The sequence below is a fragment of the Geotrypetes seraphini genome, chromosome 3 (genome assembly GCF_902459505.1).
Source record: "Geotrypetes seraphini chromosome 3, aGeoSer1.1, whole genome shotgun sequence".
NCBI classification, from domain to species: Eukaryota; Metazoa; Chordata; class Amphibia; order Gymnophiona; family Dermophiidae; genus Geotrypetes; species Geotrypetes seraphini.
This window is the reverse complement of record NC_047086.1, coordinates 47963187-47981722: the sequence shown is the minus strand read 5'-3', so window position 1 is coordinate 47981722 and position 18536 is coordinate 47963187. Positions and strand designations below refer to the sequence as shown.

At 43.4% G+C, this 18536-nt stretch overlaps 1 protein-coding gene across 1 annotated transcript in view; it reads right to left on the bottom strand.

Annotated features, from left to right (window-relative positions):
- FILIP1 (filamin A interacting protein 1) overlaps positions 1-18536 on the bottom strand; it is a 265510-nt gene that overhangs the window by 91017 nt on the left and 155957 nt on the right. Inside the window, 1 exon segment of the mRNA XM_033938162.1 lies at positions 15858-16142. Within this exon segment, the coding sequence (XP_033794053.1) occupies positions 15858-16136 (279 nt within the window). The 5' untranslated portion in view covers positions 16137-16142.

The following is an 18536-nucleotide window of genomic DNA, read 5'->3' as shown; positions in this document are numbered from 1 at the left end:
CTTCCCTTGCAAGCACACTGGCACTGATTCTCTAAACGACACCTACATCATAGATGTTGAGGCATGTGGCGCATAGTGCACATCAATTTTAAGCTCGGTGCCATTTATAGAATCACACCTAGTGGTGCCTAAACTGGACTTAGGCACTGGTAGGTGCCCTAACCTTAGGGGCTCCCTATGTATGGCAGGGTTTTCTTGGCTTAAATACTAGTGCCCAAATCCAGTTTAGGCATCTACCATGCCAAACACGCTCATGATCTGCCCCTAACCATGCCTACTTTCTGGTAGGCGCCTACTGGAAAGTGGTAGGCGCCTACCAAGTTAGATGCCTACCATCCAATTCATTTTAATTTTTGCCAATTATGAGCTGCTAATTGCTAGGCGTGCTGCTCTAGATGTCTGTCTTTAGGCATCGTTTGTAGAATCTGGGCCACTGTGTACACTTCTCCCTCCCCATTCCCGGGTTCAGCATTCGCGACTTCTATTATTCATGGGTTTTATCTTGCTGTCTCCACCCCCCCAAATGATGTCATCCTGGAGTGCCGAGAAAAGGCTTGGCGCCTTTTTTCAGCACTTGCTTCAGTGTGCAGAAAGAAAATTTCAGCACTTCAGCGTGGTCTGGCAAACGGCAGCGTGCAAAGAGAAGAATTCGCGATTTCACAGAATTTGGGAGAGATTCAACCCAAATACCACAAATACCACAAATAAGATATAAAAAAGTTATTCGCATGTTTTGGTATGCGTGGGCCAGGTTTGCCCCTAACCCCCGCGAATATGGAGGGAGAAGTGAAAATTACCGGTAGTTGTTGTTTCACAGCAGCAATAATTGTTATCACAGTTAATTATTCTAGGAAGCCTCATTTCATATCTGAGAAATTCCTATTTTGCCACGTTGATAATGTCTTTCAAAATAAATTCTTTGTACAAGTCATGTGCAGCCCTTACTCAGGTCACGTCTGACCATTCCTCCTTTATATTTTCCTGTGTTGAGTCATGACTGAGAGCATAGGTTGTGCTTTCTATTACATTGAGTCAGTTCTATTTAATGCTGTGGCGTAATAGATTCCATATCCCATGACCTTCAGTGATGTAGTCTTGTAAAAAAACAAAACACATACGTGTACACAAGCAAGTAAACAGAGATAAGAGGTGGGCTTTAATAATGCTATATCTATTTCTCAATAACTAGTACTAAACAGGAGGTTTCAAAAGTAGACTTCTTTTGTGAGGGCTGTGACCTCAAAATTACATTCTGTTTCATTCACCTCTGTGTCTATAACTCTTTCAGAGATAATGGCAACTGACTGCAGTACTGTTGATTTATTAATCAAAACAAGTTTATTAAGCTAAAGCTGGAGCTCTGTGCTGATGATTATGCTTAATGAATTAAGCATGTCCAAGTAAGGGACTAATCTAATGTTTAGGTTGGGAAGACAAGAACACGTGACAAAATATTATGTAAGTCTGTATTGGTTGAAGTTGATGGATAGGATTCGCTTTAAGCTATTGCTAACCGTTTATAGGTGCCTGCACAACTTGGCTCCTAAACATTTTATTGAGAGCGTTCTGCCACGTGTTCCGTCCCATCCACTTCGATCTTCAGAACACTTAGAGCTGTAAATTCCATCTAGAACATAAGAACATAAGAACTGTCATTTCTGGATCAGACCTTCGGTCTATCAAGTCCAGCGATCCACACACGCGGAGGCCCTTCCAGGTGTACACCTGGTGTAATTTTAGTCACCCATATCCCTCTATGCCTCTCGTAAGGAGATGTGCATCTAGTTTGCTTTTAAATTCTAGAACGGTGGATTCCGCATTAACCTCCTCTGGGAGAGCATTCCAGGTGTCCACCACTCGTTGCGTGAAGCAGAACTTCCCGATATTTGTCCTGGACTTGTCCCTCCTTAGCTTCAGTCCATGTCCTCTTGTCCTTGTCACATTGGACATTGTAAATAATTTTTTTTCCTGCTCTATTTTGTTGATTCCTTTCAGTATTTAAGGGCAAGTTGGATGCACATCTTTTTGAAAGCCATATTGAGGGATACGAATAACTAAGGTATTTGCCAGGGTAGGCCTGGCTGGGCCTCCACGTGTGTGGATCACCGGACTAGATGGACCCAAGGTCTGATCCGGTGCAGGCATTTCTTATGTTCTTATGATCATATCCCCTCGCAGTCTTCTTTTCTCAAGGGAGAACAATCCCAGTCTCTTAAGTCATTCCTCGTATTCCAAGTTCTCCATACCTTTTATTAGCTTTGTTGCTCGTCTCTTCTCCCTCTCCAGCAGTTTTATATCCTTCTTTAGGTTGGGAGACCAATGTTGGACACAGTATTCCAAGTGTGGTCTGACCATTGCCCTATAAAGCGGCATTATAACTTTTTCCGTTCTACTTGTGATTCCTTTCTTTATCATGCCTAACATTCTATTTGCTTTCTTTGCCGCTGCCGCGCATTGTGCCAATGGTTTCAGGGTCCTATCTATCAGTACACCCAGGTCCTTTTCTTGTTCGCTCTTACCCAGAGTTGCACCTGACATTCTATACTCGTGTTCCTTGTTCTTTCTGCCTAAATGCATTACTTTGCACTTTTCCACATTAAACTTCATCTGCCATTTCTCCGCCCATTTCTCTAACTGACACAAGTCACTCTGGAGTTCCTCGCTATCCTTCTGCAATCTGATTGCCCGGCATAGCTTTGTGTCATTTGCAAACTTGATGATCTCACTGGATGTTCCTTCTTCTAGGTCATTGATGAAAATATTAAATAAGATGGGCCCAAGTACCGAGCCCTGGGGCACACCGCTAGTCACTTTCTCCCAGTCTGAGAACTTCCCATTTATGCCCACTCTCTGCTTTCTGTTCTCCAGCCATTTGCCTATCCATCTTAGTATATCTCCCTCTATTCCATGGCTTTGTAGTTTCCTGAGAAGTCTTTCATGTGGAACCTTGTCGAACGCTTTCTGGAAGTCCTAGTATATTATGTCCACTGGTTCTTCACTATCAATTTGTTTGTTCATAGTCTCAAAAAATTGAAGTAAATTCGTCAAACATGATTTCCCTTTCCTGAAGCCATGTTGACTGGCTCTCATCAGGTTGTGTGTATCCAAGTGCCGGACTATGCTATCTGTAATCAGTGTTTCAACCATCTTTCCAGGGACAGACGTAAGACTCACAGGTCTGTAGTTGCCCGGTTCTCCTCATGATCCTTTTTTGAAAATTGGCATGACGTTCGCTATCTTCCAATCATCCGGTATCTGTCCAGTTCTAATTGACAGGTTGGCAAATTTTTGCAAAAGCTCTCCGATTTCACTCGGGGCACTCGGAGAAACTGAAGGGAGATAGGTTCAAAACAAATGCAAGGAAGTTTTTTTTCTCACAAAGGGTCGTGGACACTTGGAATGCGCTACCGGAGGAAGTGATCAGGCAGAGTACGGTACAGGGATTCAAACAGGGATTGGACGGATTTCTGAGGGATAAAGGGATCGTGGGATACTGAGAGAGGTGCTGGGATGTAACACAAGTATAGAAAGCTAATCAGGCAATAAGTATAGAAACCCAATCAGGTCGTGCATGTGCAAGACCGGAGGGTTAGGACTTCGATGGGAAGATAGGACTTCAATGAGAAACCAAGGTGGCAAGGGAGCCCCTTCTGGTGATTCAGACAGGTCGTGACCTGTTTGGGCCGCCGCGGGAGCGGACTGCTGGGCAGGATGGACCTATGGTCTGACCCGGCGGAGGCACTGCTTATGTTCTTATGTTCACCCTTCAGTTCTTTTAAGACTCTTGGGTGAATTCCATCAGGTCCAGGGGATTTGTCGTTTTTAAGATTGTCGATCTGGTAGTATATCTGGTCCAAGTCCACTTCTACTGTGGTGAGGCTGTCCTCTATTACTCCTTTGAACACTTTCACTGCTTCTGGTATTGTTGCAGTGTCCTCCTTCGTAAAGACAGATGCAAAGAAGCTGAGGCTAACAATGTCTAGGGATAGTATATTCTATTGTTTTGGGACTGGGGAATGGAATAACCTCCCTGAGTACAATTGTCAGCAACAGAATATACAGAATTTTAAAAGATTGCTTAAACGGCATCTCTTTTGCCAGATGAAATACAGGGTTTGAGACTGTGTGGTTAATGAGGAAGAGATAATGACAATAAGGTGCTGGTCGCCTATGCATTTTATTGTTTGTATTTTTGTTCTGTTTTGTGGGTGTATTTATTGTCGATCTGGTATGTATTTTTGTATGTTAGTTTGTAACCTGCCCTGGGTAAGGGCGGGGTATAAATAAATAAACCAAACCAAACCAATGGCTCACTGGCAGTGCTACCTGCCTAGGTTCAGCTCCTAAGCCCAGCTTCTACTTCTACTTCTTGAGCCAACTGGGGCTGTCAGTGGCATAGCTCACAACCCCTATCAGTGGCCAAGGAGTGATCTGAGCTATTAGATAATGGTGACACCTAGTGGTCAGATTCAGGGCAAACAAATAGTAAACTATAGTGAGCTACAATTTGTGGTCCCTAGCTAAGGATTTTCACCAGAATGACTGGACTAGACGGGCTAGGGCAAGGGAAGGTTAAAAATTGAGAAAATTAGTAATTTAGAGTGATTAGCAGTTTTGATCTAGAAGCCCATAGCAATAGTATTAATCTGTTAATTATATTCTCCCTTAATCTCCACTTCCAAAGAAAAGCGTGACTAAGCACTAGACATCTGAATGCAGTACTTGGCCCTGACATGTTCCATGACCAAAGATAACTCCGTTGGGGCTCCTTTTACAAAGGTGCGCTAGGACCTTAACACACGGAATAGCGCGCGCTAGCCGCTACCGCCTCCTTATGAGCAGGTGGTAGATTTTTGGCTAGCATGTGCTAATCTGGTGCGTGCTTTAAAAACGCTAGCACACCTTTGTAAAAGGAGCCCCAAGAGTTGTTAAAAGCATTTTTGCAAGTGGCTAAGTGGTATGTTGTCATGGTCAATTGTACCACTTTTCATGTATTATGTAATGTTCTGGTATTCACTTTTCCAAAAATGATATAGGAAGATTGGAAAGAGCAGCTAAAACGGTAAAGGGGATGGAATGATTCTCCTGCTAGAAAAGGCTAAAAAAGTCAGAGCTCCTCATCTTGGCAAAGAGATATGATAGAAGTATATAAAATCTTGCGTAGATTAGAAAGGGTAAATGTGAATTGACTATTTACTCTTTTCAAAAGTACAGACTAGGGGGACACACCATGAAATTACAAAGTACTGCTACTATCCATTCAGTCGCGTCCAACCGTAGACCAGTCCTTGCCCTGCTTCCCTGTTTTCCGTGGCTTCTTTCAATTGCTTAATATTCATTTCTGTCTGGCCAAAAGAAAAGGTTAATTTGGAGGGGTGGAGGTTTGGAGGCTGTTAGCATGGGGGGGGGAGGGTGCGTTTTCGGGCAGGAGGGATTGGGCACCCTCCTGCCAGCGATCGATATTGTCGGTGGGTGGGGCATCTTCCGGCAGGAGGGTTTGGGCACCCTCCTGCCAGCGATCGATAGTGTCGGGGGGTGGTGCATCTTCTGGCAGGAGGGTTTGGGCACCCTCCTGCCAGCGATCGGACAGGCGGCCGCAGCCCGCTATACTTATAGTGGCAGAGAGATCCCTTGCCGCAATAAGTATAGCGGCCGCGTCTACTTACAATGTAGACCAGCATTTTGTTGGCCTACATTGTAATCGTCTCTTCCTCTACTAGGGAGACGCGTAGGGCTGCCTAGGTTCACCTAAGGCCCGCTTAAGGTCCTTAGGCGTCTTGCGGGCCTCCCTAGGCTCCCGGAGGCGCCTTCAATATAGGCGGCCTGTCCGGGGAGCATTTTGTTTAAAAAACGTGCATCCCGATTGGCTGATTAGACAGCTGTAGGACCTAAAATCGGGACGCACTTTGTAGAATCAGGGCCTTTGTGCGCATCTTTTTGTTATGGGGTTTCAGGTTATTTAGGCATACACACTTGTCTTGTGTGTCTTTTTAGACATTTTTGTCTTTTATAAATGCCCCTGAAAGCCAACATGGATTTAGTCAATGGAAATCTTGCCTCATCAATATACTACATTTCTTCAAAGGGGTGAATAAACATGTGGATAAAGGTGAGCTGGTCGATATTGTGTATCTGGATTTTCCAAAGGCATTTGACAAAGTACCTCATGAAAGACTTCAGAGGAAATTAGAAAGTTACGGGATAGGAGATAATGTCCTATTATGGATTAAGATAGAAAAGATTGAAAGATAGAAAACAAAGAGTTGGGTTATATGAACAATATTCTCAATGGAGAAGGGTAAATAGTGGGGTTCACCAAGGATCTGTGCTGGGACTAATATTTTTTTAACATATTTATCAATGATATCGAGTTGGGAATAACTAGCGAGATAATTAAATTCACTGATGACACAAAATTGTTCAAAGTTGTTAAATCGCAAGAGGATTTAGAAAAATTGCAACAGGACCTTGGGAGACTTGGTTGTCAAAATGGCATATGATGTTTAATGTGAGCAAGTAGAAAGCAGATGACATGTAATGTGAGCAAGAGCAAAGTGATGCATGGGAAAGAGGAACCCAAACTATAGTTACATGCTGAAAGGTTCTATGTTAGGAGTCACCACCCAGGAAAAGGATCTAGGTGTCATCGTTGAGGATACATTGAAACCCTCAGCTCAGTGTGCGGCAGCGGCTAAGAAAGCAAATAGAATGTTAGAAATTAACAAAAATTAGAATGTTATAATGCCCTTGTATCAATCTATAGTGTGGCCACATCTCAAATACTACGTGTAATTCTGGTTGCTGCATCTCAAAAAAAAGGTATAGCGGAATTAGAAAATGTATAGAGAAGGGCATCAAAAATGATTTTATTATTATGTATTTATATACCTCCTATCAAGGTTATCTAAGTGGTTTACAATCAGGTACTCAAGCATTTTTCCTATCTGTCCTGGTGGACTCACAATCTAGCTAATGTACCTGGGGATGAGTCAACTTCCCTACGAGGAAAGGCTAAAATGGCTAGGGTTCTTCAGCTTGGAGAAGACACAGATCAGGAGAGATATGATAGATGTCTACAAAATACGGAGTGGAGTGAAGCAGGTAGATGTGAGTCGTTTGTTTACTCTTTCCAAAAATACTAGAAATAGGAGGCATGTAATGAAGCTACTAAGTAGTAGATTAAAAATAAACTGAAGAAAATATTTTTTTCTCTTAATGTGTAATTGAACTCTGGAATTCATTGCCAGAGAATGTGGTGAAAACAGCTTGGTAGGGTTTAAAAAGGTTTGGATAACTTCCTAAAAGAGAAGTCTATAAGCTGTTATTGAGATGGATGTGGGTGAAATCCACTGCTTATTCCTAGAGATAATGTACAGTTTGGACACTTTCCAGGAAGAAAAGTCCATAGTCTGCTGTTGAGACAAAGGGTCAATAGCATGGAATGTTGATACTATTTAGGGTTTTTCCAGGTACTTGTGACTTAGATTGGCCTCCATGAAGATGGGATACTGGGCTAGATGGACCATTGGTCTGACCCAGAAAGGCTGTTCTTATGTTCTTATGGGGTTAAGGGCATAGGGGCTGTGTGTAAGAGTGTTGGAGCTGAGATTGTGAGGAGGATATGCTAGGTATGTGAGGGATAGGACTATGGGAGAACATAGGGATTCACGAAAAGAGATCTGAAGTGTAAGTGAAGAGGGTTACAAATAATTATTTTGGGGCTGAGGCAAAGGGTTCTCTGTTTGAGTTAGAAAGGGGGCTGGGACTTTTGAACACCGGGGCTGTGGAGAGCAATGGTGGGGCTAGGATTGTAGAGACCGGGGCTATGAGGGAAGGGTAATAGGCCTCCGAAAGAAGGGGTTGAAGGAGTTGCCGTACTGTGAGAGATTAGGGAAGCTGGGCCTGTTCTCCCTTGAAAAGAGGAGACTGAGAGGGGACATGATCAAAACATTCAAAATAATGAAGGGAATAGACTTAGTAGATAAAGACAGACTGTTCACCCTTTCCAAGGTAGGGAGAACGAGAGGGCACTCTCTAAAGTTAAAAGGGGATAGATTCCGTACGAACGTAAGGAAGTTCTTCTTCACCCAGAAAGTGATGGAGAACTGGAATGCTCTTCCAGAGTCTGTTATAAGGGAAAACACACTCCAGGGATTCAAGACAAGGTTGGACAAGTTCCTGCTGAACCGGAACGTACGCAAGTAGGGCTGGTCTCGGTTAGGGCACAGGTCTTTGACCTGGGGGCCAAGGCGTGAGCGGACTGCTGGGCGCGATGGACCACTGGTCTGACCCAGCAGCTGCAATTCTTATGTTCTTATGTTCTTAAGAGGGTTGGGGCTATGGGAGAAGGGAATAGGCCGATAAAGCAATGGCTGAGGTTTAGAAGAGTTTTGTAGCTGTCAACAGTACAGCGAGGCAAATGATGTGACTGTGAGAGCTGCAATTGGTGGGAAAAAAAGAGTGTGGGCTGTCAAAGGAAGAGAGGGCTGGGGTTGAAATGGCTGGAGTTGATATTGGAACTTGTTTATGATCATGCATATTTGTAGGAAGGATTCAATATTTTTATGTGATGCAGCTCCTAAATATGTTGGTCAAATACCCGAGTAGGTGGCACTTCTTTGAAAGTCTACAGACCCCTGCCCTAGCCAATTTGTTTTTTTCAGATCTATACAAATCTATCCCGTGCATATTCATTGCTGATATCCCTACAGGTCAATAGGCTGTGGGTCCCTGAGCACAGGATTAGGTGATCATAGAGAGTAGTAAATGATAGCAGATAAAAGACCTGAACGGTCCATCCAGTCTGTCCTGTAACTACATGCATTACAATTTCATGATTGAATTCTTCTTTTTTTTCTTTGTTTCTTTTGGGCCACACACCTTAGAAGTCCACCTGGTACTGTCCTTAGGTTCCGACTACTGGAGTTGCCGTTGATGCTTACTCCAGCCCATCCGAAACCATCTCCTTTGCGGGATTCAGACTGTGAAAGTTAACGCATTCATATTCTAATTAGCAATCCTCTGTGTTTGTCCCACACTTTTTTTTTTAATGCTGTCACCGTTTTCCTCTCCACCACCTCCCTCGGGAGGGCATTTCAGGCATCCACCACCCTCTTTGTCAAAAAGAACTTCCTAACATTACTCCTAAGTCTTCCACCCCTCACCCTCAAATTATGTGCTCTAGTTTTACCAATTTTTTTTCTCTGGAAAAGATTGGGTCCTATATTAATACCTTTCAAATATTTAAATGTCTGTATCATATCACAGGGGGAAAAATTTTCTTGGAAGCTACGTGGTGTTCCTGTTTGCCTTGTGCACTTACATTTTCAGTTCCAACTACTGGAAAAGTTAATTTTACTTTTGTTTGCTCATATCCTTGTGAAAGGAAAAGACTGAATAATCCAGCACTGCCTTTTGTTCCATTCTTGCCCGGCTGCTACACCAACCCACCACAGACAGGCTTGCTGGTATTTAAAGAATTACACATTCTGAGATGGCAGAATAAGGATAAATATGTCAAAGGATATAAAACACCCACTGTTATCTGTACAGAAATTGTTTTCGCACAGAAAGGCTATATTTTTTCCAGGCATTTAATCTTGGAAATCTGCCAAATGGAACAATGGATGTGACAAAAAAGAGGCCAAAAGGGAAAATTAATTGCAATGTAACAACATTATTCTTGATTCTCAAAGTAGCTACAGATTCACTTATTTTGGATCATAAAATACATTTTCATTTTTCAGGCTATTTTAAGCTTTGTAAGCCCCCCCCCTTAAGCCTTACCTGGTGGTCTTGCGAGTTTTCAGGGCAGGAGCGATCTTCCCACGCTCCTGCCCCGTGCAGATCGCTCACAGGAAATGGCTCGAGAGACTACGGGAACTCAAGGCAGCCATTTCCTGTGAGCGATCTGCACGGGGCAGGAGCATAGGAAGATTGCTCCTGCCCTGAAAACCCGCTAGACTACCGGGTAAGGCTTAAGGGGGCTTTCAGGGCTTAAAATAGCCAGTGGAAGCGGGGGTTAGGGGCAGAACCGGCCTGAATATTATTCACGGTTTTTTAATATTCGCAAGGCCGGCTCTACCCCGAACCCCCGTGATTACGGAGGGGGAAGTACAGTATAACCTCATTCTGTGATTGCTCTAACTTCCTGGCAGTAGTATATGCTAATCTTACAGAAGATACTAAAATTTCAGGAGTCTGAACCTGCAGGTCTTAAGGCTTATGAACAGATCTGAATTTCAGGAGATTCACAAAGATATCTGTATGCAATAGATCGAGGTCTTGGCTGACTAGTACAGAGGATAGGCTAGTTCTTGGGGTATTCAAAAAGATTGCAGGGATTGGGAATATGTGCAGCATGGTCTTTGCAGCAGTGCATATGCAATAACACTGTGTTAGTGCATGTTAAGCGTTAGTAAATAGGGGCCACAAAAGAAAAGGGAGATACATCTAACAAAAGATAAATTGTTCATAAATTGTTTCTTCAGGTACTTTAGTTAGATTGTGAGCCTTTGGGACAGTTAGGGAATTTCCAAGTACCTATCTTATTTATTTTTATTTATTGTATCTTTTAATGCATCATTTTTGTAAACCGCTTAGAAACCTCACGGTTATTAGCGGTATATAAGAATTAAATTAAATTAAAAGAGATAGAAAGGGTGGAAGAGATCAGAAATGAGGAGAGATATCAAAAGGATATTGGGGGGGGGGAATAGGAAAATGATTTACAAGGCAGACTGCAGGAACTGCCAGTTCAAAATTTACTTTATAATTATTTAGGAATATTTTTATTGCTGTTTTGCTAAAAAACAAATATATATATATATATAAAGGGATACATGAGCTGAAACTTTGGGCTCCTTTTATAAAGCTGCGCTAGAGCCTTAATGCGCGGAATAGCGTGCGCTAGCTGCTACCGCCTCCTTTTGAGTAGGCGGTAGATTTTTGGCTAGCGTGCGCTAATCTGGTGTGTGCGTTAAAAACGCTAGCGCACCTTTGTAAAAGGAGTCCTTTGAGTACATTATCTAAAAATTTGAAAGCCCCCCTCAATTAATGTGTTTTAATTATGTCAAGAAAAAGGCTTGTTTGCAGCACTTGAAGGCCAGATCCCATCAATTTCAAGAGAAATCCAAACTGTAATATTGGTCCTTTTCATCTAGTCAGGCACGAAATAAGCTTGTTAACATACATAATTGGCTTACTCCTGTGATCCAGGTGTCACTAATTCTTCACCAGCACAAGCAGCATCTCCAACCTGCTGCTTACGCCGGCCTCAGCTCTCCCTCTGAAATTACTTCCTGGTTGTGGGACCAGGAAATAACATCAAAAGGAGAGAGCCAAGGCCATCACAGGCAGCAGGCTGGAAATGTTGCTTGCACCACCGAAGAGTTAATGTGTGGTGGGGGTGGGGAAGGAGCAGGGGCACCTCCTACCCCCACTACCCCAATGGATCATTTTACATAAAATGGAGCCTGTGCTAAACAAGACCAAGAATGGGAAGAGGATTCATAGACAGCACCAAATTCAAAACCAGACTGGAGACACACCTCAAGGAAACCAAAATAACTGAGATCACAGACCTCATAGAATAGGTGAGACATGGGGATGAGGCACTAGGCCATAGCCTAGAGGAAGTAATCCCATTAAAACTACGAAAACCAAACAAAAGAAAGGATGGGTTCACCCCCTCAGAAGAAATCATGAAACTAAAAAAAGAGAGAAAAGAAAACTCAAAAAGAAAATGGAGATCAGACGAAGATGAAGAAGATTTCCTCTCAGAAAACATTCTCAAAATCGGAAATGCCACAAAAAACTTATACCAGGTAGTACGTATATGGATTATTGGGGAAAACCCCCAGAAAGAAATAACAAACCCTAGCTCCCTAACCCTAGCTCCCTAACCCGTGAAGAATTTAGCAACTTCTTCACAGAAAAAATAAGGAAGTTTCAGAAAGACAACAGCCTACATAACAACATACTAATGGACAACATACTAGTGTAACAAAAGACATAATGGAAGATTTTGAACCCATCACAGAGATTCAGGTGAAGAAACTACTCAGAAGGGTAGAACTGGGCCTACCATCCCTTGACACATGCCCAATACACCCGATGAGAGAACGCGAAGGCCCAGGACTCTCCTACCTTATGGACATCATTAACAAATCACTACAATCGGGACAAATTCCACTTAAATGGAAACGCTCAGTCACTAAACCTGTTCTAAAAAATAAAGTAAGAGACCATGAAGATCTCTCCAACTACAGACCAGTAGCCAATCAACCGTGGCTATCTAAACTAATAGACAAAATAGCCTGCCAACAAATATCAGATTTCCTTGAAAATATGTCAAAGCTTGACCAGGTCCACTACAGGATTCGGTCCTGAAATACCATTCAAAAGGAGAAGACATGCTGCTAGGGTTCCTGGATCTCTCAGCAGCCTTTGACCTAATCTGACACACACTGCTAAAATCAAGATGCATGACCTTGGGCCTCAAAGGAAATGTCATGGCATGGATTGAATCCTTTCTAACAAATATACTAACAAGGGTAGAATGGCAAGGGATTCCTAGCAACTGGAAAGAAACAGACATAGGAGTACCACAGGGATCATTTAGAGCAGTGTTTTTCAACCTTTTTTGGGCAAAGGCACACTTGTTTCATGAAAAAAATCACGAGGCACACCACCATTAGAAAATGTTAAAAAATTTAACTCTCTGCCTATATTGACTATATATAAAGTAATTCTCTTGAATAGGAATCAAATAAACACAAAGAAAGTATTTTATAATTACTTTATTACGAAATAAAAATTATAAAATACTTTATTCAGTGCGAAACCTGGGCCTGTTTGGCTGAACACAAAGCTGATATTCTGGCTGGAATCGAAGAAAGACACACACGTAGCTCTTCGTCAACAGCTCTCAGTCTCTCTCTGTATTTGGTTTTTATAGCATACAAAAATAGACAAATATACCCTCCATCCTTTTTATTAAACCACAATAGCAGTTTTTAGCGCAGGGAGCTGCGCTGAATGCCCAGCGCTGCTCTTGACACTCGTAGGCTCCCTGCGCTAAAAACCACTATTGCGGTTTAGTAAAAGGTGACCATATTGTAAAATATAGACAGCAGATATAAATTCAGAACTGTGCATAGTAAGTGAAGGGAAGTTTTCATCTCTGGGAATTTACCCAGTTAACTATTAAGTTATTTGGGCAAATTCCTTGGAAAACTGTGGTAATACTGCCTCCACTTTGCTAAATTTAAAATAAAATTATTTTTCCTACCTTGTCTGGTGATTTCTGGTTGCACTTTCTTCTTCTGACTGTGCATCCAATCTTTCTTCCCTTCTATCAGCCTGTATGCTTTCTCTCCTCCACACCTCATTCCCTCCCCCAACTTTTTCTTCCTCTCTCCCTGACCTTTCTTTCTTTCTTTCTTTCTTTTTTTCTGTTTCTCTTCTTTCCTTCTGTTTCCCTGCCTGCCCCCTTTCTTTCTTTCTTTCTCCCTGCCGTTCCCCAAGCCACTGCCGCTGTCATTGGGGAACAGGACCCACCAATGGATAACAGGCCCCAAAGCCGACGCCGACGCATGCTCTCCCTGACGTCAATTCTGCAATCGGAGAGGAAGTTCCGCCCAGCCAGGCAGCGATTGGCTGGCCCGAACTTCCTCTCCGACTGCAGAAATGACGTCGGGGAGAAGAAGACTTATCGGCTCGTTAGATTAGATCGCCAAGACAAAGTGAGTCCTGGGTGATCGACTCACTTTGCCTTGGCGAGCTACTGGCGCCCCTGCCTCGGGCCCCCTGTCAGCTCCGGGCCCGGCGGCCCTGCGGCACACCAGGCAACATCTCGCGGCACACTAGTGTGCCGCGGAACAGCGGTTGAAAAACACTGATTTAGAGCACTGGTCTTCAACCGCCGGTCCGTGGAACGGTGCTGGTCTGCAAAAATCTCCCGCTGGTCCGCGAAGGACCAGTGTACCCCACAAGCAACGAGTTAAAAAGGTGGCTCACTGCAAATGCCTTGCAGACCACCAAGGCAAAAACACCAGTGCAGCCGTCCTCCAACACCTCAAGGCAGCACCGAGGCTGCCAATGGGGAGCTCGCACGAACCTGGTACAGTGGCCGGTGGGCAACTCTGGGTCAAAGGCCACTGAAAAGCTGGAGGTGCGTGAAGCGGGCACCACGCAGCGAGTCCACCAAACGTACTGCCCGAAGGCATGCACAGAAAGCCACCGCCACCCTGGCCTGCGCTCTCCTCTCGGTCCTCCCCAGAAGGAGCGGAAGGTCCCCCTGCTCCCAGACCCAGCCAAAAGGAATGAAAGTCCCGCTGCTGCAACACGCGGCACGGAACTGGAGCAGCAAGACAAAGCGCGAGATGCGACCTCCTGAGCCCCCAGGTAGACTGAGGAGAAGCCTCCTAATAGGAAAAGTCACCCCCCCCCCCGTCTCCCTTGGCAGTCCAGTAGCAGCACCCGAGTCCACACCAGCACTCCTCAACCGTTGGTCCGCAAAACAATTCCTCCATTTCTGAAGGTCCATAGGTACAAAAAGGTTGAAAAACACTGATTTAGAGCACTGGTCTTTGACCTGGGGGCCACCACGTGAGCGGACTGCTGGGCATGATAGACCATTGGTCTGACCCAGCAGCGGCAATTCTTATGTTCTTATGTCACCCATGCTTTTCAATATCCCCCTCCAACTACTAGTGAACTTCATCAGAAAACTGGGATAGGAATGTTACATCTACAGAGATGACATCCAACTGATCATTCCACTAAAGAAACAAAATGTGAAAACTAAACATTTTGTTTCTTTAGTGGAATGATCAGTTGGATGTCATCTCTAGAGCCTAGAGAAAAATCTTTGAGTGGCTCCAAACAAACGGACTAGTAACCAACAAAGAGAAAACAGAATTACTGCTAATTAATAAATGGGGAGGAAATAGTCCAAGATACCAACTATCCTTGAATGGTAACACCTTAAAATCTTCCACGGAAGGGGGTAAGAAACCTAGGAGTATGACTAAACCCAAACCTAGGCGGGTAGCGTAGCTGGTTTTAAGAAAGGTTTGGACAATTTCCTGGAACAAAAGTCCATAGTCTGTTATTGAGAAAGGCATGGGGGAAGCCACTGCTTGCCCTGTTTGGCCAAGTTCCTGGAGGAAAAGTCCATAGTCTGTTATTGAGAAAGGCATGGGGAAGCCACTGCTTGCCCTGTATCGGTAGCATGGAATATTGCTACACCTTGGGTTTTGGCCAGGTACTAGTGACCTGGATTGGCCACCGTGAGAACGGGCTACTGGGCTTGATGGACCATTGGTCTGACTCAGTAAGGTTATTCTTATGTTCTTATCAAGTTTTGCAGTCATACCCAACTACCTTGTTTGATCATGGAAGGGGAACTCTGATCAGCTGAGCTGGCAGGACTCCCCAAAACTGGCTCACCTGATCAGAGTTCCCCTTCCATGATCAAACAAGGTAGTTGGGTATGACTGCAAAACTTGCTTGTGTGTGTTTTTTATGTGTACGTTTTTATGACTGAAAATAGCCAAAAAAGATAGACATCCTAAGGACCAAAACATCTACATAGGTCATTTTCAAAACTAAAAGATAGACGCATAAAGTAAATTTGCATGCACTACTTCTATTTTGTGTAGATCTATCTCTACATATTCATTGTGGATATCCTGAGTACCTGAACAGTTGGTGTGTCTTGAGGACTGTGTTGAGAACCCCCTATCGGAGACAGTCAACTTATTAAATTATTTTATAGTGTGACTTAACTGAAGAGGCAAGATCTAGAGTCAAGAAATACAGCAGAGAGAATGGAGATAGGATCTGCGCCTTACCTGCAATTCTCCTTCCATTATACTGAGCAGTCGAATCAGATCCTCTTTCGATAGCTCAATGGGTTTCTTATTGTTGTGCTTGGCAACCGCAAGCGATCTTGAGTGTTTTTTGGCAGTTCCCGACACCATGGTTTCTACCTCTTTCCCTCGCTGAGATTTGATGTCTCTCCTGGCATCTTCTTGAGGGTTTTCATCCTCCACGCTGCAAATGGTAGATGACTTGGTGCTGGAGAAACGCCCACCTGATGAGCTCTCTCCACCTTGGTTTCGTGACCTCATTCCCACCTAGAAAAAAAAGAAAACATGAAGCTCAGCTTTGTTGCAGTTATTTTGCAAAGGCAAACCACGATGGTGAAATGTTTTTACTAGGATTTCAGAAAAGTGACTTCTGATATTTGAAATGGGTTCCTTAAACACCAAAATAACACAATTTTCAACTCTCCCCTGGCCTGCCTTGGATTCCCCCACTCAGGGAATAGACTTAGTAGATAAGGACAGGTTGTTCACACGCTCCAAGGTAGGGAGAACGAGAGGGCACTCTCTAAAGTTGAAAGGGGATAGATTCTGTACAAATGCAAGGAAGTTCTTCTTCACCCAGAGAGTAGTGGAACACTGGAATGCTCTTCCGGAGTCTGTCATAGGGGAAAACACCCTCCAGGGATTCAAGACAAAGTTAGACAAGTTCTTGCTGAACAAGGACGTACGCTAGTAGGGCTAGTCTCAGTTAGGGTGCTGGTCTTTGACCAAAGGACCACCGCGTGAGCGGACTACTGGACACGATGGACCACTGGTATGACCCAGAAGCGGCAATTCTTATGTTCTTATTTCTAAAGTTTATATTCCTCCCGCCTGTTAAATAGGCAGGTAACAAAAGACATACATAAAATTAATCTGCTTCACATACATACAAAGAACAAAGTGCATATATGTATTCTTTATACCTCAGCTATTATAACAATCAAACCCTACAATGTGTCTGAGCAAACAAAAAAGCCTTCAATTTCTTCTTAAAACTGCCAAGATCTTGAAGCAAACATAGTATTTTCCAGTGGTTTAATTGTGATATAGGGTTGGAGGGCTATTTTAGACAGTTTAATAACTAAACTAAACTAAACTAAGCCTTAGGTTTATATATCGCATCTTCTCCACTGAAGTGGAGCTCGACACGGTTTACAGAGTTTAAAAAATATGGGAAGAGAGAAGAGAAAGAGTTTACAAAGCATAAAAAGAGGGGATGTAATCAGGAGAAGAGATTATTATATGCTAGAGAAAAGCCAGGTTTTCAGTTGTTTTCGGAATAGTTGGAGGAAGTCCAGGTTCCGCAGCGGGACAGTGAGGTCGTTCCAGAGGCCGGTGATTTTGGAGAGGAGGGATCTACACAGTTTACCTGCGTGGATGATGCCGTGTAAGGGGAAGGATAGTTTATGTCTGTGGGCAGATCTGGTGGTAGTTGGTGTCGGGGCGAGGAAGGATAGAGGGATTAGGGGCGGAAGGATGCCGTGAATGATCTTGAAAGCCAGGCAGGAGCATTTGAAATGAATTCTGGAAAGTACTGTGAGCCAGTGAAGATTGTAGTAAGTAGAGGGGAGACGTGGTCATATTTGTGTTTAGCAAAAATCAGCTTAGCCGCAGTGTTCTGGATAAGCTGGAGTCTGTGAAGACTTTTTTTCGTTAGGCCTAAGTAGATGGCGTTACAATAATCGAGTTTGGATAGGATGATGGATTGTACAAGGACGGTGAAATGCTTTTGGTGAAAATAGGATCTAACTTTCCTCAGCATGTGGAGGTTGAAAAAACAAGATTTTGCCAGGGAATTCAGGTGATCGTTGAGGGAAAGGGAATATTGCTTTGGCATTTTATAATTTGCATCTGGTCAGACAGCTGAAACTACATATTTGTAATGAGTTTTACAGTAATTAATGCTTTATCTGGGTTTGCCTGCTGGCTAGGTTTCTTGAATATTTGCACTGGCTACCTATCTTGCAAAGAGTAAAATTGAAATTTTACCCGCCCCTCAACCCCACCCATTTTTATCAAGCTGCACTAGAGGTTTTTAGTGTGGGCTGGCAAGGTACGTGCTCCGACGCTCATAGGAATTGTATGAGCGTTGGAGCATATACCGCAATGGCTCGCTTCAAAAACCTCTAGCGCAGCTTGATAAAAGGGGCCCTTAGTTTGTGGTATTAAAGGCTCTTTGGAACTCTAGTCTCAGTTACTTTAGGAACCTCTTGGCTTACATTCTTCTGGGCTGGGCTTTATGTTCTGCTAATCCAAATTTTCTAGTAACTCATTCCCAGAATTACTTAAAAGTAATATTCTTAGCTATACACCAAAAAGATCTTTGTGCTCTGTACTGAAGACGTCCATGAATCCTAGACTCATTGAGACTGGTAAAAGTACTTTTTGTTGTGCAGGAGTTAACTTATGGAACTCCCTGGTGGGTCAGATACGCAATTGCTGTGAAAAGGGTAGGTTCAGAAAATTATTAAAGACGCAGCTATATTCGTAGATGTCTTCTTTTAGTTACTTCAGCTAAAATTGATGAATTATCTGTGATCTCTACTATCCACATTATGGTATCCACATTTTCCTGAAGGTTGTGTGGCTCATAATCGAAAGAGAAAAACATCCCAAAACCAGCCTAAATCAGCACTTGGACGAACATTGTCAAAATACGTC